At 37.2% G+C, this 19,656-nt stretch overlaps 1 protein-coding gene across 1 annotated transcript in view; it reads left to right on the top strand.

Annotated features, from left to right (window-relative positions):
• Positions 1 to 19,656, top strand: part of COL4A1 (collagen type IV alpha 1 chain) — a 247,878-nt gene that overhangs the window by 189,869 nt on the left and 38,353 nt on the right. The window contains exons 28-38 of the mRNA XM_036755107.1: positions 1,869 to 1,961; positions 2,054 to 2,158; positions 3,678 to 3,775; positions 7,187 to 7,337; positions 7,469 to 7,582; positions 8,793 to 8,960; positions 9,108 to 9,197; positions 10,852 to 11,004; positions 14,078 to 14,176; positions 14,308 to 14,397; positions 17,644 to 17,783. Coding sequence (XP_036611002.1) covers positions 1,869 to 1,961; positions 2,054 to 2,158; positions 3,678 to 3,775; positions 7,187 to 7,337; positions 7,469 to 7,582; positions 8,793 to 8,960; positions 9,108 to 9,197; positions 10,852 to 11,004; positions 14,078 to 14,176; positions 14,308 to 14,397; positions 17,644 to 17,783 — 1,301 coding nt within the window. The remainder of the gene's footprint in view (positions 1 to 1,868; positions 1,962 to 2,053; positions 2,159 to 3,677; positions 3,776 to 7,186; positions 7,338 to 7,468; positions 7,583 to 8,792; positions 8,961 to 9,107; positions 9,198 to 10,851; positions 11,005 to 14,077; positions 14,177 to 14,307; positions 14,398 to 17,643; positions 17,784 to 19,656) is intronic.

The following is a 19,656-nucleotide window of genomic DNA, read 5'->3' as shown; positions in this document are numbered from 1 at the left end:
ACTGATTTTGTGTGAGTGGGAAGCATATTTCAGATGTCTCAGGAACTACGGTGACAAGTAAGAGGAGTGTGTTTACCCCCTAACTATGGTTATCCTTAGGATTCCTAGAGACTGTGAGTTGTATCCATGTGGTAGTGGTCCTTATCTAGGAACCCCAAACATCTCGTGTGTGGGTGATCAGCAAGCTATCTCGGAGGGAAAAGGAGGGCATATATCAGGGTAGGATTACACGAATAAATAAAAGCCAGCTATTAGAGTTAAAGGTCTATTCCTACTTCACCCATGTATTTAAATTTACTAAATGTCTTATTTTTTTTCCTTTGAGTTCATGTATTCTTTCATCTTTTTATGGTTCCCAAGCAGTGGGGTCTTCTTGGCTAGATGAGTACTGTCAGTGTTCCAAGTAGAGCAAAAGAAAATATAAATCACAATTCTTTCTAAAGTGAACCTAGGATAAGACATGTGTATACACAAACACAGTCAATCCAGGATTTCCCATAATTAGAGGGCACATGTCTCTATGACTGCCCAGCTAAATCCTAGCAGACCTCAATGGAGTCTCTCCAGGTGACAAATGAAGCTGTAGATACAGAGGGAGATGAATATGTGTTAGAACTTTCAGGGGAAAGCTTTTGACTGAGTAAATATGTGTAAGCTTAATTAACTCAAGAAAAAACATTGGTAAGAAAGAAAAAAAATGATACTGTCAAAACATGCAGATTGCATTTCTGGAACTTCCCATCTCATTAGCGATTGATATTTCTTAAATGAATAGGTAGGATAGAGTTTAAAACAATCACCAAACTAGGAATCAGTAGTCCACAGCAGGATTCATAGGAATACATTATTATTGAGTCAGCTAGGTGGTGCAGTGGACAGAGTGCTGGGCCTGGAATCAGGAATACTCATCTGCATGAGTTCAAATCCAGTCTCAGACACTAACTGTGTAATTTTTGGCAAGTCACTTAACGCTATTTACCTCAGTTCCTCATCTGTGAAATGAGATGGAAAAGGAAATGTTGATCCACTCCAGTATCTTTGCCAAGAAAACCCCAAAATGGGGTATGGAAGAGTCAAACATGACTGAAATGACCAAACAACAAATCATCATCACATTCAGCAAAACATTTAGGAAAGATACTTTTCCAGACTTTAGAGACAGGTGTAACACAGACCCTCATCTCCAGTACCTTTCAGTCTGATACAGAGGAAAAGATGTATGATATTGTTGAGTAAGGAGATATAGGGATAGGGAATCTACCTGTGATTTCACTGGTTGAGGAAACTTCTGATACTCAGGTGCTGGTTAGCACCTTCTCTACAACTTGAAGGACAAACCACAATAGTTCTAAAGAATTGCCTAGAACACTGTGAATTTAGATGACTTGTCTAGAGGCATATAGCCAGATATATCAGAAGGACTGACCCAGATCTTGTTGGGTCTCTGGCCAGTTCTCTGTCCCTCACACTATATATAGTCCATTGAAAATATATTCAGAACTTTCTAAAGCAAGGTAATTGATTAAGAAGTTTTATCTGGCCGGGTGATTTTTCTAGAATATTTTTCATGTAGTAAGATTTGGATTTGTTTCTTTGTGATATTCTTAGGAATTCTCATGACAAACCAGAATTTTGAAATAAGTGTTTGGCCATAATCTTTGAGGTATTGATGCAAATCATTTTGGATGTGTATTTCAAGGAAAATGCTTTCTCTGAAAGATTTGAGAAAAGTAGAGAAAGGAAATGGGGAAAATACAAACTAGGCTTCACTGTCATTTTTATAAATGAAAATAAATGTTATATTTTAGATGGTACAAAGACGCTGCAGTTGGCATGCAGAGCCTTTCAACGTGTTTCATTTTTCTCAGGTCCTAAGGGTGAAGCAGGAAGAGTGGTTCCTCTACCTGGTCCCCCGGGGGCAGAAGGACTTCCAGGACCCCCAGGTTTCCCAGGACCCCAAGGTATTTTTTTTAAAAATGTACTTAATTTAAAGTTGAAGCATGACAAACTTCCAAATTTGGCTTAGGTTGACCATTTGCTATTCTTTTTAAAGGTGACAGAGGTTTTCCTGGCAGCCCAGGAAGACAAGGACCTCCAGGAGAAAAAGGTGCTGTTGGCCAACCAGGAATAGGCTTTCCAGGACCCCCAGGGCCAAAAGGTAAAAGTTTTAGATGGTAAAAAGTTGCTTAGCTGAAACTAAGAACTCGGGGCTGGGAATTCGCTTATTGGCCATTCTACTAGCTGAGAAATCTTACATTTCTGTTTCAGTTTCTTGGAATGTAAAATGAGTTAATAATAGCTTTACCTTTCTGCCCCAAGAAGATATTGTAGAAATAAAATAGAATAATAAATATGAAATAACTTTTTAAACTAGCAAAAATTCTTTATAAAGATATGAAGTTATCTTATAAGATTACTTTTTCAAAAGTGAGATGTTAGTGGTTTTAAGAGAAATGGTTTACAAGCATTTAGTGTGATAGCCATAACTTTTGGGGGTTAATATTTTGCTGATCAGCTAAGTAACTTTGGTTAGAGAGGAGCTTGGGGTTGGGGAGGGAAATCTGTGTATGAAATAAAATGTAAAGTAGGCCCAGAAACACCATTAACCTGACATTCCCTATTGTCCTAAAAAAAAAAAACCAAAAATCTTTTCTCCACAGGAAACTGTAACATAAAGAGAGGCAGGGTAGCATTTCCAGGAATGTACAGGAAAATCATTTGGGGATGCCAGGAAAGAGGATCCAAACAGATTCAGGGCTAGCAAGCCTAATTATGCGGAAGAGACTCCTAGTCTGCCTGAGAGCTAGCTGTTCCCTCATTCCCACTATGATCCTGATTGGCTCTTGTTCATTTTTGGAGAACCTCTACCACAGCTAATTGTAGCCAATTAGGATAAAATGAGTCTTCTTTGGTAATTTAATTTACTTGCTCACTAATACAACCTAGTCTACATAGTGTGGATCAATTTCTATTCAAGGAACTGACCAGCATTAGCAAAGGAATTTTATCATTGAGAATTCTCAATACCAATGTAATCGCAGTTCCAGTTCCACCTGGACCCTGAGCATAATGCCATTTGGCCAGGCTTTGCCCTAGTTTCCTAGCCATTAGGCCAAAGGGTAATAAAGATAATTTGTTTTTAAAAACTTTTTACCTCCACCCCTTTCACCCCGCTTTTTTCCGTACAAGCATAGAATCACATAGATCCCAGGCATCGTATTATTAATACGTTTCTAGAGTAGGGGGTGATAAAGCTCTTTTGGCTTGAATATTACCAGAAAGACTGAATTATGACCAGTTATGTCCAGCACAATGGCTGGTACATTATTACATAGTAGGTGTTTGATAAATTCTTGCCGAATAATACCTTACTACGCATTCTTCTGTCAGGCTTAAGTTAAAAGGAGAAAAGGAGGTTTGGGTGAAGCAGTACAGAAGGAAGGGCAAAGATAGAAACAAGAAAGAAAAAATGGATAGATTTGGGAAAAAAGAGGTGCATAGATTGTAAAGTGCCCATAACAGTACCTTAGTCATCCCTCAGTGATACCAGCTGAATAAATTATCTATGCTTATTGCTTTCAAAGAGTGTGTCTCTGTTTAATCTTCCAGGTAAGTTCAGTTCTAGTTTAGTAGGCCACACAACTGCTGAATTGTTAATGACCTGCTTTATTCAATAGGTGTTGATGGCTTACCTGGAGCTATAGGTCAGCCTGGAAATCCAGGTCGTCCAGGATTTGATGGTTTACCAGGAAATCCAGGTGTTCCAGGCCAAAAAGTGAGTAGCATTGTTCTTTCTTTTACTGTTTTTAAAAGTGTCATGAGAAAAGTGCCAGTGATAATGTAGCTGAAGTCTCACCTTTTACCTTTTCATTTGCTAGAGTTTCACTGTTTTGTTTCCAATCAATTTAAGTGTAGTTTATCCATCTGACTGACTTATCTACATGCATTTTTTTTTACTGGAAAGAAAAACAACTTTTGTAATTCTAAGTTAATTCCTTGACTGAAAAGTATGTTCTTCAGTCAAGTCACTTCAGGATCCAATAGCCATTTCGATTTTGCAAACAACAACCTCTTATTAAAAAAGTGAATGTGCTCTTATGAATGCGCATGGACTGGGAGATGGGAAGTCCAGCCTATAGTTGCATTTTTGTTAGTAACTTTCTGAATAACCTTGGCCTAACCATTTTTGACTTCAGTTTTCTCATCTGTGAATCTCTTTCTAGGTTCCTTCTATCTTTGACTCTTTAATTCTATGATTCATGACACATTTTCTCAGAAACTGCATAACCAGAGGGTAGAATCAAAATAGGAGCAGATTCTAGGATTTTAGAGTTAGAAGGGGCCTGTAAGACCATAGTCCAATCTCTTCATTTTAGTGATAAAGAAACTGAGAGGTAATGTCACTTGCTTAAGGTAATATAGCTACTAATTGACAGAACTCTGATTCAAGCCTAGGTTGTCTTATTCCAAATTTAAGGTTCTTTTCACTGTGCTGTCACTTTAGAACTTCAGAGGAAAGGACATATCTTACAGGAAAAAAGATACTAAAACAAGATTACATGTACCAGAAAATATAAAAACTGATATCAGAGAGTCTGAGAACAGAAGGAATTCATTGCAGGGTTAGGTTAGGTGATATGTGCTCAGGCTAAGAATGGAAACCTTTTTACTAGGACAGAGCAAAATCCTTATCCTGAATCAAGGACACTGACCCTTTTGCCCCAGACCACTCTTGGCATAAGCCCTTGGGTAAACTGGGGAAACCTCTCTTGCATAGCCAGAGGGTTAACTTTAGGGTAAGTGGAAGGAGCAGTGGGCTTGGTTTCAGAGGACCTGGGTTCCAATCCCAGTTCCACAACTTAGTATGTTTGTGACTTTGGACAACTCACTTTACTTCTGTGGGCTTCAGTTTCCTGATACATAAAATTTGGGTTAAGAACAAGATGATCTCCTAGTTCTCTTCTAGTGCTAGGGCCTATGAGCATCCTTTGATTTGCTCTTCCTTTTCTCTATTACTCTAAATGAACCAGCTCAAGTTGGTCTTATTTAGGTATAGGATGGAGTAGTTGGCCTCTGACCCTTCTAACTCTCAGATACCCTGATTTCTGAGGCAGCCAGTGAATAGAGCACTGAGCCTAGAGTAAAAAAGACCTGAGTTCAAATCAGTCTCCAACATTTACTACTGGGCAAGTCATTTTAACCTCTGTCTGCTTAAGTTTTCTCAACTATAAAATGGGGTGTTAATAGTAGCAGCTACCTCCCAGGGTTGTTTCGAGGATCAAATGAGATAATGTTTGTAAAGAGCTTAGCACAGTGTCTGGTACATAGTGGGCACTTCATAAATGCTTGTTTCTTTCCTTTCTTGATTTCATGTGGTTTAGTACCCTGAATATCAGGTTTAGTAGTTGTTGTGTTTATCCTTTGTTATTGAAGAGGTCCATGGCATCAAGGAAATGATGACATGACTTACAGTTGGCTTTGATTTGAGTGAAGGAAGGCTGTGTAAGGTCACCAGCCTCACTTTCTCCTCCAGAGCCATCTGGGTCCATTCATCAGGATGACTGGAAGTGGCCAAGGATGCAGTGGGAGACCCTGGCCCTTTTAATCTAAGGCCTTTGCATGGTTTAGTAGTTATTGGACCATTGAAGGATCCCTTCCACCCTAGAAACAATTTCCATATCAGCTTGCTGATGCCTGAAATACCTGGTAGAGGTAACATAGTAATGGGCAGGAATTACCTACTGTCAATCAACCAATCAACAAATAGCAGATCTTTCCTAGCTTTAAAAGCCTGGAGGATGCTAGGTGCTGGATAGATGTATAGAAGATGGTGCAAGAAGGAAAAAAACTGGGGACTGAAGACAATAGATTTTACAAGTTTGCATTTGGTTGCAAAAATGTTGAATATACGATAAAAAGTCAAGGATGTTTTACTCATTCTCCTTCTAATGGCATGTGCCACAAGCACATTTGTAACCAAATGCTACCGTGTTTACTTTTAGGCGAGCTAAGAGGCATAGTTGGTAGAGTGCTGGGCTTGAAGACAAGAAGCCTGGCATTCAGATTCTGCCTCAGACACTAACTGTGTGACCCTGGGCAAGTCATTTAACCTCTGTCTCTCTCAGTTTCCTTTACTCTAAAAATGGGGATAATAGTAGCACCCACCTCCCATGGCTGTTGTGAAGATTGACTGACATGACGTGTAAAGGGCTCTGCAAAACTTATGTTGCTAGATAAGGGCTGCTTGCTATTATTATCATTATTAGGCTGGGATAAACCACGGTAAAATGGGGAACCTGTGTCCCACAGCCTCAAGTAGAAGGCAGCCTTGCTTCCTTTCCCCTAGAGGAGGACTCTTTTATACCTCTGTTGCTTCTTGAGTATGAACACTGTCGTTTTCCATCTTTGCTTTAGACCCTAGTAGGATAGGATCCTGCAAATAGGGCAGCAAGGTGATACAGTGGATAGAACACTGGGTCTGGAATCTGGAAGACTTATTTTCCTGAGTTCAAATCTAGCCTCAGATATTTATTAGCTGTGGGCCCCTGGAAAATGAACTGGAGAAGAAAATGGCAAACCACTGCAATGTCTTTGCCAAGAAAACTCCAGATGGAATCATGGAGAGTCAGATATGACTGAAAAACCACTGAACAACAATTTGTTGGATTTACTTACATTGAAGGTGTTTAAGTGCTTATCAGTGGAAGTAGTAGCATCATTTGTCTTAAAGGAAGGCCGAAGATGAGTCCTATTAGCATTTAAAAAAACTGAGTATTTGGAAGAGACAGACGGAAAAAGAAAGAGAAAGAGAGACAGCACTACAGAGAGAGAGACAGGGAGAACTATAAGTGTAGTCTTAAATACAGTCCTCTTTTATTTGTATATTATAATATTCACATTCGTTAGTATTTATTAAATATTTCAAAAGGAAAAAAATGAGTGTGCACCGAACTTGTGAACCTGATTGTGTCCCAACATACTTTTCTGGACTTAGAGCTCCCAAGGTCTTCATGCTGGACCCAAATTAACGACAAAATGCAAAATAACTGCTTTCTGGCTAGTGAGCTAATGCCTTCTTAATAAAGGGGCAATATTTAGACTACAGGGAAAGTCTGAATAGCTGGTTACATTTTTTTTGTAAGTTGATCTTGCCTTTTCATCTTTTTTTATTCTCTTTAATATCAAGGGTGAGCCTGGAGTGGGTCTACCAGGTCCCAAAGGATCAGCAGGTCTTCCCGGCATTCCAGGCCTTCCTGGTGAAAAGGGAAATGTTGGTGGACCAGGCATCCCAGGAGAACATGGACTTATAGGACCACCTGGCCTACAAGGACTCAGAGGTAATGTTTTCAAAGAGAAAATTCCAGCTGACCAAAATGAATTCCTTTCCTGAAATTTCCTGTCTGCGAGTGAGAAGCAGGAGGTTCCTGATGCTGTTAATTGGTTCACAATTTTTGTTTCTTCTCTTTAGGTGACCCAGGGCTACAAGGAATCCAAGGCCCAAAAGGTGCCCCTGGTGTTCCAGGAATAGGCCCTCCTGGAGTTATGGGACCCCCAGGAGGACAGGGGCCACCAGGATTAGCAGGTAATTCAGAATTTCTTTTGTTGTCAGTAGATGGGAAAAGATGCTGTAATATCAGGGAAAGAAGGGAAAGGAATAAACTTAAATAATACGTTGGGTGCAACAGGATTTGAAGAAAGCATTTTTTCATTTTTCTTTAGAATTTTTATTTTTCAAGAAGCAAATATTTTAACTCCCCCCACATTATTGAGCAATTTTTTTAAAACCTGTAAAACAAATCTTTTAAAATTTACTTTTAATTTTGTTTTAAAAAAAAGAAAAATAAATTTATCAATGCATAGCTACAGCTACGTAGTCTGGCAGATGTCCAAAAATGTATGTCTCATTTTGCATTTTAAAGCTTATTACTTCTTTGTCAGGTGGTGAGTGGCATGATTTATATTGATCCTTCTAGATTTGCAGTTTATCATTATGTTGATTAGTTATAAAGTCTTTCAAAGTTGTTGTTCTTTATAACGTTATTATCATATATATTGTTTTCCTGGTTCTGCTCCCTTTGATTTGCATTAGTTCATGCAGGTCTTCCTAGTCTCCTTTGTCATTGTCCATTTCATCATTTCATATGGCATTATAGTATGCCATTTTATTTGTATATGGACCTTTTCTTCTGTCTTTGATTTCTTTAAGGTATAGGCTTGATTGTGATATAGTTGAGTCAGAGGATACGAATAATTTGCTAACTTTTGGGGCATAGCTCCAAATTGCTTTCCAGAATGGCTGGACCATTTCACAGCTCCACCAGTAATGTACTAGGAGAATAATTTCAATTTGTAGAAATAGTTTGATTGGTTATCTACTTTAGTGTTCCTTCCCATGTGCTTGTGACTCATACCGTTAGAAGAATGAGTAAAACATCCTTGACTTTTTATCATATATTAAACATTTTTGCAACCAAATGCAAGTGGATTCTCTTTATTACTTCCTTAGTTAATTAGTGACTGATTCAAATTAGGGTGGGGGCATATGAACAGAAGCAATCTCTTATCTCCTTCAATAATCTTATAATGAAGAGGGGCAGGATAGTGGGAATCCATGAATAATTATTTGTTGATAATTAGTTTTTAGCTCAGCTCCCTCTGCTGGGGTTGTAGGTTAATTACTTAATAGGGATGTACATGCTTTCTTATAGAGTTCACCAATTAAAAATGAAATGTCTAGCAGGCTGTTCTTTAAGTATGCAAGTTAAGATTATTTGCTTTTTGCCTCACTTCAGGTCCTCCTGGAATCAAAGGAGAGAAAGGTTACCCTGGATTCCCAGGCTCAGATATGCCAGGACCCAAAGGAGATAAAGGAAGTCCAGGTCTTCCTGGTTTAACAGGCCAGATAGGATTACCTGGGCCTCCTGGCACACAAGGGGCTCCTGGACTTCCAGGCTTTCCAGGTAAGTCATATTTGTGAACTCTTCTTCTTCCCAAAAATTGTTAAGTGAAATGATAACTGTTTACTTGAATATCTGGGGTTAGGTGAAGAGCTCTCAGCTACATGCAAAGCTGGAATAACATTAACTCTTCTTCTCCTTCACTCATAGGTCCCAAGGGAGAAATGGGAGTAATGGGAACCCCTGGTCAGCCAGGTCCTCCTGGACCAGCAGGTACTCCAGGATTCCAAGGAGTCAAAGGTAAGGCTCATTGACAGTTACAAAAAAAGTTAGTGCTCTGGGTTTTGATTTTTTAGTGGCTTTTAAAACATACTTGAAGTATACAGTTATTCCTTCCTCATCATGACTTTCCCCATCGAGGTTTCAATATATCATGGGTCGGCATAAGAAATTAAAAGGGAATTTTTGTGGAGGAAGCTGCAGATGACAAAGTCCAGCAGATGACACAGAAAAAGTTTAGAAACTCAGAAATGTATGAAATATATGCATAGTATTGTATAATATCAATGCAAATGTTGCAATAAGATACTGTAAACACCTCATAAAAGAAAAAGAAAAAATTCAGACTTCTTCTCTGGTGCTAAGGGAGGGCCAAAAAATATTATATAGATTTTCCAGATTGCAGCAGTGCCGTGCCCTTAACCCCCACGATGTGAAAGGAATAAGTGTAGTCTCATAGAGTCACAGAGTCTGAAAGGACTCTGGCGATCATGAAGCCGGTTCCCCTGACCAGTACAAGAATCCCATCTACAATATATTAGAGGGGGAGAAATATTTCATTTTAAGAAGCAGACATGGTGGTGGTGTCTTAGGGGAACAATTTAAGAAGTACAACAATTGCCTGGGGTAATTTATAATCCAATTATGAGTTTTGTATGAAAACTGTGCACACAGAATCAACTGAACTCTTGTCATGCAGTTCTAAGAGAAGATAGGTTTGTTGGAAGCATTTACGTGCTGTTCTGTTCTCTGATAATTCAAATGCATTGTGATAAAAGGAATTCTTGGAATCCTATGGCTTACTATGAAGTTTAGGGATGAGGTTTTTTCCCTTTGGAAGCAATTTTTTTCAAATGATGTTTTTTTGATTTTCCTCATTTTCTTAATGGAAACTCAGTTTTTAAGTAGAAAAATATTTTTCAGGATTACCAAAAAAAGCTGTTTTTTACAGTAGAAAACAGTATTAAATATTCTTTCACTAGTTCCCTAAATTTTACTTAGTAAACTTTTAAGAAGTTAGATATAGAAATGAATGCTATGGATATTTTAGGAAAGGAGAGAAGAGCATGAAACTAATTAGCCAATTCATTTCTATGAATGCCTTATACTTCAGTAATGTTAAGTAAATGAATGCAAGTAGTAACTTTAACAAGCATTTCTATTGGGTCAATTTCTTCTTCTATAGAACCTAATGGTTATTATGTAATTATCATATTCAATCCAAAGTTTCATCAGTATATGCACTCTATCCACTGAAATATGTTGCAGTCTTCCTCATATCTTTAGTGGGCAGTCTTTATGAATTACTATGGCCAGAACATTCATGGCCAATCTTCTGAGCAGGAGCCCCTCTGAACATAGCTAGTCTTTAGACCGCATTTATATTAAGATTTGCCAAGCCTTGTACTCCACTGAAAGAGACTTTGAGAATCTGAGATAATCACTATGCCCTAAAGAAGCATGCAAAGAATGCAATAAGAGACAATGGGTTGGAAACAGACATAGTAACTGATAATTAAATATTATTATATTTATATATACATATATATATATATATATAAAAACTTATTATATCACACATTTGCAGATGAATATATTAGCCTACAAATATGTGTCTTCCAACACTAGGAAGCATCCTTAGGCTAATTCCGGTGTTGTCTTTTTTTCTCTGTAGGGGACCAAGGTTTCCCAGGTACAACAGGACCCAGGGGTGATCCAGGTTTCAAAGGTGATAAAGGTGATGCTGGTCTCCCTGGACAGCCAGGATCAATGGATAAAGTGGACATGGATAGTATGAAGGGCCAGAAAGGAGATCAAGGAGAAAAAGGTATTTCTTTCATTTTGAGTTGGAAAAATGTACATTTAGGGAGGAACTTTTAACCCAAGATAGCACAAAACTATTCTGGATTTTTTAGGATTGTTTTGCATTCTCTGAAGTCTTTGCAAGCAAAAGAAACTAGTGTTCTTCCCTCCCCTAATTATCTAATATTGTCATCAACTTTCATTTTATTTGTCTTCAAAATACATAAATGTAATTTCTCTTATCTGACAAAACTACAAAATATATTTTTTCAAATGCATAATTGTCTTTAAATTCTATTATTATTTCACAAAATTCAATACTTCAAATTTTAACCTGAGAAAATTAGTACTACTTAGAATAACATTATTTTCCTAAAATTAAAAAGTGATGCTATAATTATTTTGCTATTTTTAGTTTTCTCATCCCTTAGAAAACTCTTCCTTTAAATGTTACATTAAATAACTTATCAAGATATAGCTTTGGGGAGATCAGAGCCAACATAGCAGAATAAGGCAAGAATTCACCTGAATTCTCTCAAATTCACATCTAAAGAACTATAAAATAAGAGCTCAAAACAAATTCTATAAGGACAGAACCAACAAAAGGATTAGGTGAAACAATTTTGTCACCTAAGACAACTTAGAAGGTTGGCCAGAAAGGTCTTTCTCACTGGGGCAAAAGGGGAGTACAGTCCAGCACAGGTAGTGCCTGGGGAAGCCAGCAGTGAGATTCCATGGTGGTCCAGGCAGGTCAGCGGCAAGACTCCAAGCCCTTAAGGCAGGCAACAGCAACTGGCTCAGGCCAGTAGCGAGGCCTTGTGTCCCCAGTGTAGGCCAGTAGCAACTCACACAGGTCAGCAGTGAGGCCCTGAGTCCGTGGTGCATGAAGCTTGAGACAATACCCCCTCCACCCTAGGAGCAGAGACCAACTTTAAAATAAAGTTAAAAGTCAAGAAATAGGCTGTCGAAATGAGGAAACAGTAGAAAAAGATCCTGACTATAGAAAATTACTGTGTTCACACAGAAGATTAAAACACAAACTCAGAAGAGGATGGATAACAGTGTCAAAATGGCTATGTGAAAAACTCAAAGTAAAATATGAGTTGGTTTCAGGCCCAAAAAAGAACCCCTGGAATAGAGCAAAAAGAATTTTAAAGATCAGATAAAAGAGATAGAAGAAAAATTGAAAAAAGAAATAAAAGTGATGCAAGAGAATTATGACAAAAGAGTCAACCATTTGGTAAAGGAAGCACAAAAAATGGAAAAAGATATAAAAATATTCTCTTCAGAAAACAACTGCTTAAAAATTAGAATTGGCCAAATGGAAAAATAGGTACAATGAAGAAAATAATTTCTTAAAAATTAGAATTGGGAAAGTGGAAGTTAATGACTTTATAATACATCAAGAAACAATAAAACAAAATCAAAAGGATGAAAAAATAGGAAAAAATGTGAAATGTCTCATTGGAAAAATAACTGACATGGAAAATAAATCCAGGAGAGATAATTTAAGAATTATTGGACTACCTGTAAGCCATGATCAAAAGAAAAGCTTGAACATCATCTTTCAACAACTGCCTTGATATCCTATAACCAGAGGATAAAATAGAAATTGAAAGAATTCATTCATCACCCCCCCAAAAAAAAGAGATCCCAAAATGAAAATGCCCAGGAATATTATCACCAAATTCCAGAGCTCCCAGGTCAAGGAGAAAATATTGCAAAGAGCTCAGGAGAAATAATTCAAATATCATGGAACAACAGGATAATACAAAATTTAGCAGCTTCTATATTAAAGCATTAGAGGGCTTAGAATATGATATTCCAGAGGGCAAAGGAGCTAGGATTCCAACCAAGAATCACCTACCCAGCAAAACTGAGAATAATCCTTTGGGGAAAAATAGATATTAAATGAAATAGAAGACTTTCAAGCATTCTTGATTAAAGGATCAGAGCTGAATGGAAAGTTTGATTTTAAAATACAAGACTCAAGAGAAGCATAAAGGGATAAACAGGAAAGAGAAAACATCAAGGATTCATAAGGTTAAATTATTTACGTTCCTCAATGGGAAAACTACACTAGTAACTTACAAACTTTATCACCATTAGGGCAGTAGAAGGAGTATACATAGACAGAGGGCATGGGTATAAGTTAACAATGATGGGATAATATTTAAAAAAAACAAAATTAAGGGGTGAGAAAGAAGATTGCACTGGGAGAAGAGGGAAAGGAGAGTTAGAATGGTGTAAATTATCTCATATGAAGAGGCAGAAAAGAGCTATTACAGTGGAGGGAAAGATGGGAGAGTGGTAGCAGTGGCAATGCTTGAACCTTTCAATAGGAATTGGCTCAAAGAGGGAATAACATATACACTCAGTTGGGTGTAGAAATCTGTCTTACTCTATAGGGAAATAGATGGGGAGTAATAGAAGGAAGGGTGGATTAGGGAAGGTAGTGGTCAGAAGCAAAACATTTGTGAGGATGGGCAGGGTGAGAGGAGAATAAACAGGGAGGAAATAGGATGGAAAAAAATATACAGTAATCAGAACTGTGAATGTTAATGGGATGAACTCACCCATAAAACAGAAGCAGAAAGCAGAATAGATTAAAAAACAGAATCCTACAATGTATTGTTTACCAGAAATACATCTGAAGCAGAGTGACACACACAAAATAAAGGTAAGGAGCTGGAGCAGAATCTACTATGCTTCAACTGAATTTAAAAAACAATGGATAAGATATAGTTTTTGCTCTTTTTTGCTCCCTTACCTTTATTTTGTAATAGAAGAATTAAAAGACATAGGGAAATATTTGATAATTAATTATCATAAAGGATGGGGGAAGGACTGGACCTGTGATTTCATTGATATTAGGATCTCTAAGATAAGGAACCTCCCTCCATCAGTGCAGGTCAGTACCTTAGTCTTTAAGAGTTGCCTAGGGCAGAGGCATCAAATTATTAGTGTTTTGTTTTTGTTTCTGGTACAAAGCTTTATAAATAGTAGGCAACAAATATTTATTAAATTCTGTTTGGGGCTTTTTCTGTCTCTGTGTCATTCTTTCCCTTTCTGTCTCTTTCACTACTTGTGATACTCAGGACAAACGGGACCTGTTGGAGATAAAGGGGCCAGAGGAGATCCTGGCACTCCAGGAGTACCTGGGAAAGATGGACAAGCAGGAACTCCCGGCCAGCCAGGTATGGGACATCATTTTGGTGTTTCAATGTATATTTAGAGTTTGATGTCAAAGTAGTATTTGAATATTGCTTAAAAAAACCTTTTGGACAAAATAGTTGATATTTTTTTTCTTCCTCTTTTTTTCTTAAAGGTCCTAAAGGTGATCCAGGTCTTGGGGGATCACCAGGTGCTCCAGGACTACCAGGACCAAAGGGTTCTGTGGGTGGAATGGGCTTGCCAGGTGAGTTGGGACTTCGTGAAAGAATCTTCTTTGTGGTGCATGACAAACCACAGTTAATGGTAACAGGACCAGTTAGCCAAATGAAATCACATAGCATAGTCTGGGGAAGAAGAGATCATGCTTAAATTCACAAATAAATAGCATTTTCAGTTATTACTTTATTTTAATTTGTTTTCAAAGTCAGCATCACTCATGTTAAAGTGCAGCCTAATACGTTGGGACGTGTTTCTTAAAGACACAAAACTAAATAGGATAATGAAATTTCCAAAGAAATGATTATCTTTCCACTGAAAAGTTTGCAATTAATTTGAACTTGAGTGCCTTTTAATATTTTTATTTGATTTACATCACGGTAGCCACTATCCTACGCAGTTCTCAATACACCCTGATTTCCCTCTAGTATTTTTCTCTCTTTGACATGTACACACAATATTTTCATGATTTTCATAGAGACAAATCCAATGCTCTATGCACTATGGCATGTTTACTTTTCTGTCTGTCTGTCTCTCTCTATATGTATATATATTTATTTACAGAATTCAGAGAATTGATTGGGACATTGTTGCCTAGGATCATATAGCTAGCATGTTTCTAAAAGTAGTACAGGTCTTTCTGACTCAAATCTCATTTTTTTAAATCACTATGCCATGTAACTTAAAAGTTTAGAAAACTGGAATACTGGGAGGGGATATAACTTTCTGATGGTCCCACTCCTATTTTGTGATGGGGGCAAGACTGAAAATTCAGCTTCTCCTGATTCCAAGACTGATTCTTTGTCCACTATACCCATACCTTTTCTTACATAAATGCTTAATAATCTACAAACATTAATTAAGTGCCTACTGTGTGCCAGGCATTGAATTGAATTATGATTGGGTATCGCATCAAGTCTTCTTTTAGCTTATATTTTCTTTAAAAAATATTTTTTACTGTTTTTGTGAGAGTACTACTGACAATTGCCAGTCACCTTTCCCTGTGTATCTTATAAACTAGTATCTGCTCTAAATCAGCCCTTGGCTGCTTCTGCTTCGTAGGGAAATGAAATATTTGCTGGCAAAGGCTATTTCTGTGCTCTTTCAGCCTCCTCATTGTGCCTGCTCTTTTGTCTTGGTAAAATGTCTTGATGAAGTCGTAATAATTAGCATCAGTGCTTGTGCTTTTATCCATTTTGGTTTGGTCCAATTAATCTTCTTGACCTCACCTTTTTGGGTTCTATTTCTGCTTTCTTATATGGAACCTCTAATTGGGTATTAGAGCCCAGATATTATTGTCCCAGTATCATCAACAGAATATATAATTACCTTTTATAGCAATATGGCAAATCCATTCCATATTTGTCATATTAAAGAGATTTACCAGTATGGATAAGCTTCAGTAAATCCAATGGTATTGTTGGCTAATTATTGGTCCTTGGACAGAGACAGAATATTGAAAGAATTATTCATTTCTTAGTTCCTATTAGTTTGTACCCAGAAAGCTGTATCTTTCTTTGCATGCTTTGTCCTTTTTTCCAGTACCAGCACTGTGGTACCAGGAGAGGGTCACACAAGACTGAGGACCATTTTATGCTCAAATCTGTTTACTGAGTTGCCATGGCAAAAATAAAATAAAAAGAAATTATTATAAGGCATGCATACCAGAAACTCTGGGAATGAGTCACTTTGTACTCAGTGAGAATAATCCTCATCTAGCAAAGAGATAAGCAGTCCGTCTATTGCTAGGACCATGATCAAAGTCTTTTGTCTTGATGGAACCTGTTGCAGTTTGTCTTCTAATGACCCAGATTTTTGTGAAGTCAGGATCACTTCCATATCAAGATAGGCCATGGAGATAGGGCAACTTTAATAGAGATTGCCTTGCATAAGAGAAGTATAAATTTGTTTTTCACATACAATATATTGATGACCAGTGATGAACTATTTTTCAGATTTGTGACTAAAATTTCTAAAAACTCAACAATGAAAAATTGATATGAAACAGACATAAAACATAAAGCATCATATAAAACTTTTTCTGGGAAAACAGGATTAAATTGGTTGTTTGTTTTATAGCTGGCAATTATTGATTACCCCTTGGTAAATTAGATTATTTGCTAATATCTTCCATTAAAAATGTGTTGTCCTCCGATTTTCTCATTTGAGGCCTATTAGCTCTTTGACTCAGATGGAGACTCCAGAACTAACCCAGACTCAATCATTGGTCCTTATTGGTCAGTTGCTTCAGTGATGTGAACTCTGAAAAGATGCTTGTGAGAGATGCAGTTGTTTAAGCCATAGGACACTAACTAGTCTGGGATAGTGAGGTCTTTTATCTATGGAATAGTATTGGGGAAATGGTCTGTTAAGTTTTCTATGTCTGTCCAAACTTCTAACTTAGGCATATTTAGGCAAGGGCATCTGGAGTTAAAAACCACAGGAAGGCTGAACCCCAAGGAAAAAAAAATTCTCAGGTGTTTTACTGCCTCCTGGTTTTTCACACTTGCTTTATATAGGCTCTTGATTCTCCATATTTCTTGTTATAGAATTTCTTAGTCTTACCTTGTTGACAGATAAGCCTCTGCAGATCTCTGTTTGGACATATAGACCTTGAATCTCCCTTTACATTTACTGGTTTGTTGCTAAATGATCCTTGAATTGACCTAGTGTCTATTGCCAGTGTTGTTGTGGGATAAAATGAGATAATTGTAAAGCACCATATAAATGCTAGCTATTATTACTAATGAGTAGCCTGAGTCCCACATTGTAATTAGTTAACTGGGGAATCTGGCCATCTCTGCCTTAGTCATGATTGTGGTGGCTTCATTATTTTACTTAAAACATGAAATATGAGACTGTAATTTACAAAATTGGGTGTATTGAGATTTAGGCAATGGACATTTGCATGAAGATTTATGGATAATAAAATACAGGAACTGTTAACAAAACATTTAACCCTCAAAATGATGGAGCTCCTGGATTTGGGTTCAGAGGGCTTGGGTTTTAATTTGACTCTCTTATTACTACCTGTGTGATTTTGCAGAAGTCCTTTGACTTCTCTGAGATAGTTTTCTCATCCATAAAATGGAGGAGTTGGACTACATGATCTCTTTAAATTTCCTTCTAGTTTTTATCAGTGGGCCTAAGTAGAAGTTAATATGACCATCTTGCTACTTCATTTTTGGCAGCAAAGTTGTTTTTTTTTAATTAAAAAAATAAACTTGAAGGCTGGTTCACTAGAGACTGAAGATCCTGTGGCTTGTATTTTTAGGGTCACCTGGAGAAAAAGGAGCCCAAGGAATCCCAGGCTCTCAGGGTATCCCAGGCTTCCCTGGATTAAAAGGAGAAAAGGGAGTGAAAGGAGAAGCGGGTCGCCCAGGCATTGGGACTCCTGGACTTCCTGGTGAAAAGGTATTTATTATCATTTATTTAATCACTCTTTCATTTTATCAAATCTTTTATTTAATCACCCTTTTATTTTTATCACTCTCTTCTACCATATCCCTCATTCTAATATACTAGCTTTGATATTTGGACAGATCCCTGTTTTTTATTACTATCGATGTTCCCTTTACTGATGTAGCTTATAACCTTCCATGCTTGCACTACTTGTCCACGTCCATCTAACTGGATGTATTGAAGGTCATCCTCTTGGTCTTTATGGATACTGGTGTAGCACTCAAGCTATCTCTCCATTATGGCTTAATCTTACTGCATGACTAACCTCCCTCCCTCTTTTTTGGTTCATACATTTTCTTGGTGGTATTTAATATGCTGATCATGTATGTGTAAGTCATAACGAATAATGTGGAAACCATTGGTTTTTCAGTGGTTTTCTATAGTCACTTTTCATTTTGATCTTTCTATCATAGTATAGTCTTAGAGAGTTACCTAAACTCTCTAAGAGTTTAAGATGCAAAGAAAGTGCCAGTATGTGTTAGTAGAGGGAGCTTCTTTATCTGAGATCTATATCCTTATCTATATCCTATATCTATATTCCTTATCATTATCTATATCAATAAAATTACAAGTCTAGTTTTTATCCCTAATGCATGACCATAGTGCTATCTATGATGGCATGGTCATATAGCATCACTGAGAGAACTGATACTAAAAAGATTTTTTTTCAACTGGTGTTTTTTCCCCTGCAGCAGAGAGTAATCTGGGATATAAACAATTTTCATATCATATCTAGTCTTTGTTTATTTTATATTAAATAGATTTTAGCGTATAGTACTGTCCCTCACACACATACACAAAGTTTTAGAAATTTTGATGATAGATTAATGACCAGGTAGAGAATAGTTGATTGAAGACAGAAAAAATAATTACGTATCGTGTAAAATGGAGGTGTAGATAAGGGGTGAAAGGTAAAGAAGGAAGAGTCTGGTCACTTTTTTTCTAAGGTGCTATATGCATCTCTTGCGTATTCATAAGATATGGATTCTTCATTTGAAAATAAAATTATCTGAAGATGATGTTAATAATGATAATAATAGTCCATAATTATGTATTGTTTTAAGATTTACAAAACACTTTGCTCACAAACATCCACTTTGAGGTAGGCAGTGTCATGCCATTTCTCGTTTGACAGATGAGGCTGTGGTCACACAGCTGTTAAGTGTCAGAGTCAAGATTTGAACCCAGATCTCTGGACCCCAAATCCAGTGCTTTTTCCATTATAGAATAAGAGCAGTAATAATTGCCATTTATGTAACACTTGACTAAATATTTTATTCTCATTTGATCCTAGAACTAGGTAGTGTAGGTAGCATCAGTGTCAGGAAACAAGAGTTTCAAGAGGTCGATGACAGTTAAGAAATATTTATTAAAAACCTAGAATGTGCAGAGTGATGTGGGAGATAAAAATAGTGAATAACAATATATAATAGTTATATTACTTTCGTGTTTGCAGAGTGCCTTATATATATTATCTAATCTGATTCTCAAAACCCCATGAAATAGGTGTCTTTTCATCCCAGTTTTTACAAATAAGGAAAATGAAACTGGATGACCTTTGCCTGGCCTCATACAGCTAATATATTTCTGAGGCAAGAGTTGAATTCAGGTTTTCCAAAGTCTATCACTCTACCTACTAGGCTAGCTTACTACCTCATAAAAGTCTAGTTATGACAATATTTGTTTTCATTGAGCTTGTGGTCTACTAGCATGGACCATAAGACTTGTCATAGGGCTCACACTTAAGAAGTGGCAGACCAAAGCTATAAGAAAACATCTTCTGAGGCCAGATTCAGTGTTTTTCAATTCTACTGCAGCTGCCTGT

Source organism: Trichosurus vulpecula, chromosome 4 (assembly GCF_011100635.1).
Source record: "Trichosurus vulpecula isolate mTriVul1 chromosome 4, mTriVul1.pri, whole genome shotgun sequence".
NCBI classification, from domain to species: Eukaryota; Metazoa; Chordata; class Mammalia; order Diprotodontia; family Phalangeridae; genus Trichosurus; species Trichosurus vulpecula.
The sequence above is the reverse complement of the archived record's forward strand: the minus strand, read 5'-3'. Positions and strand labels throughout refer to the sequence as shown.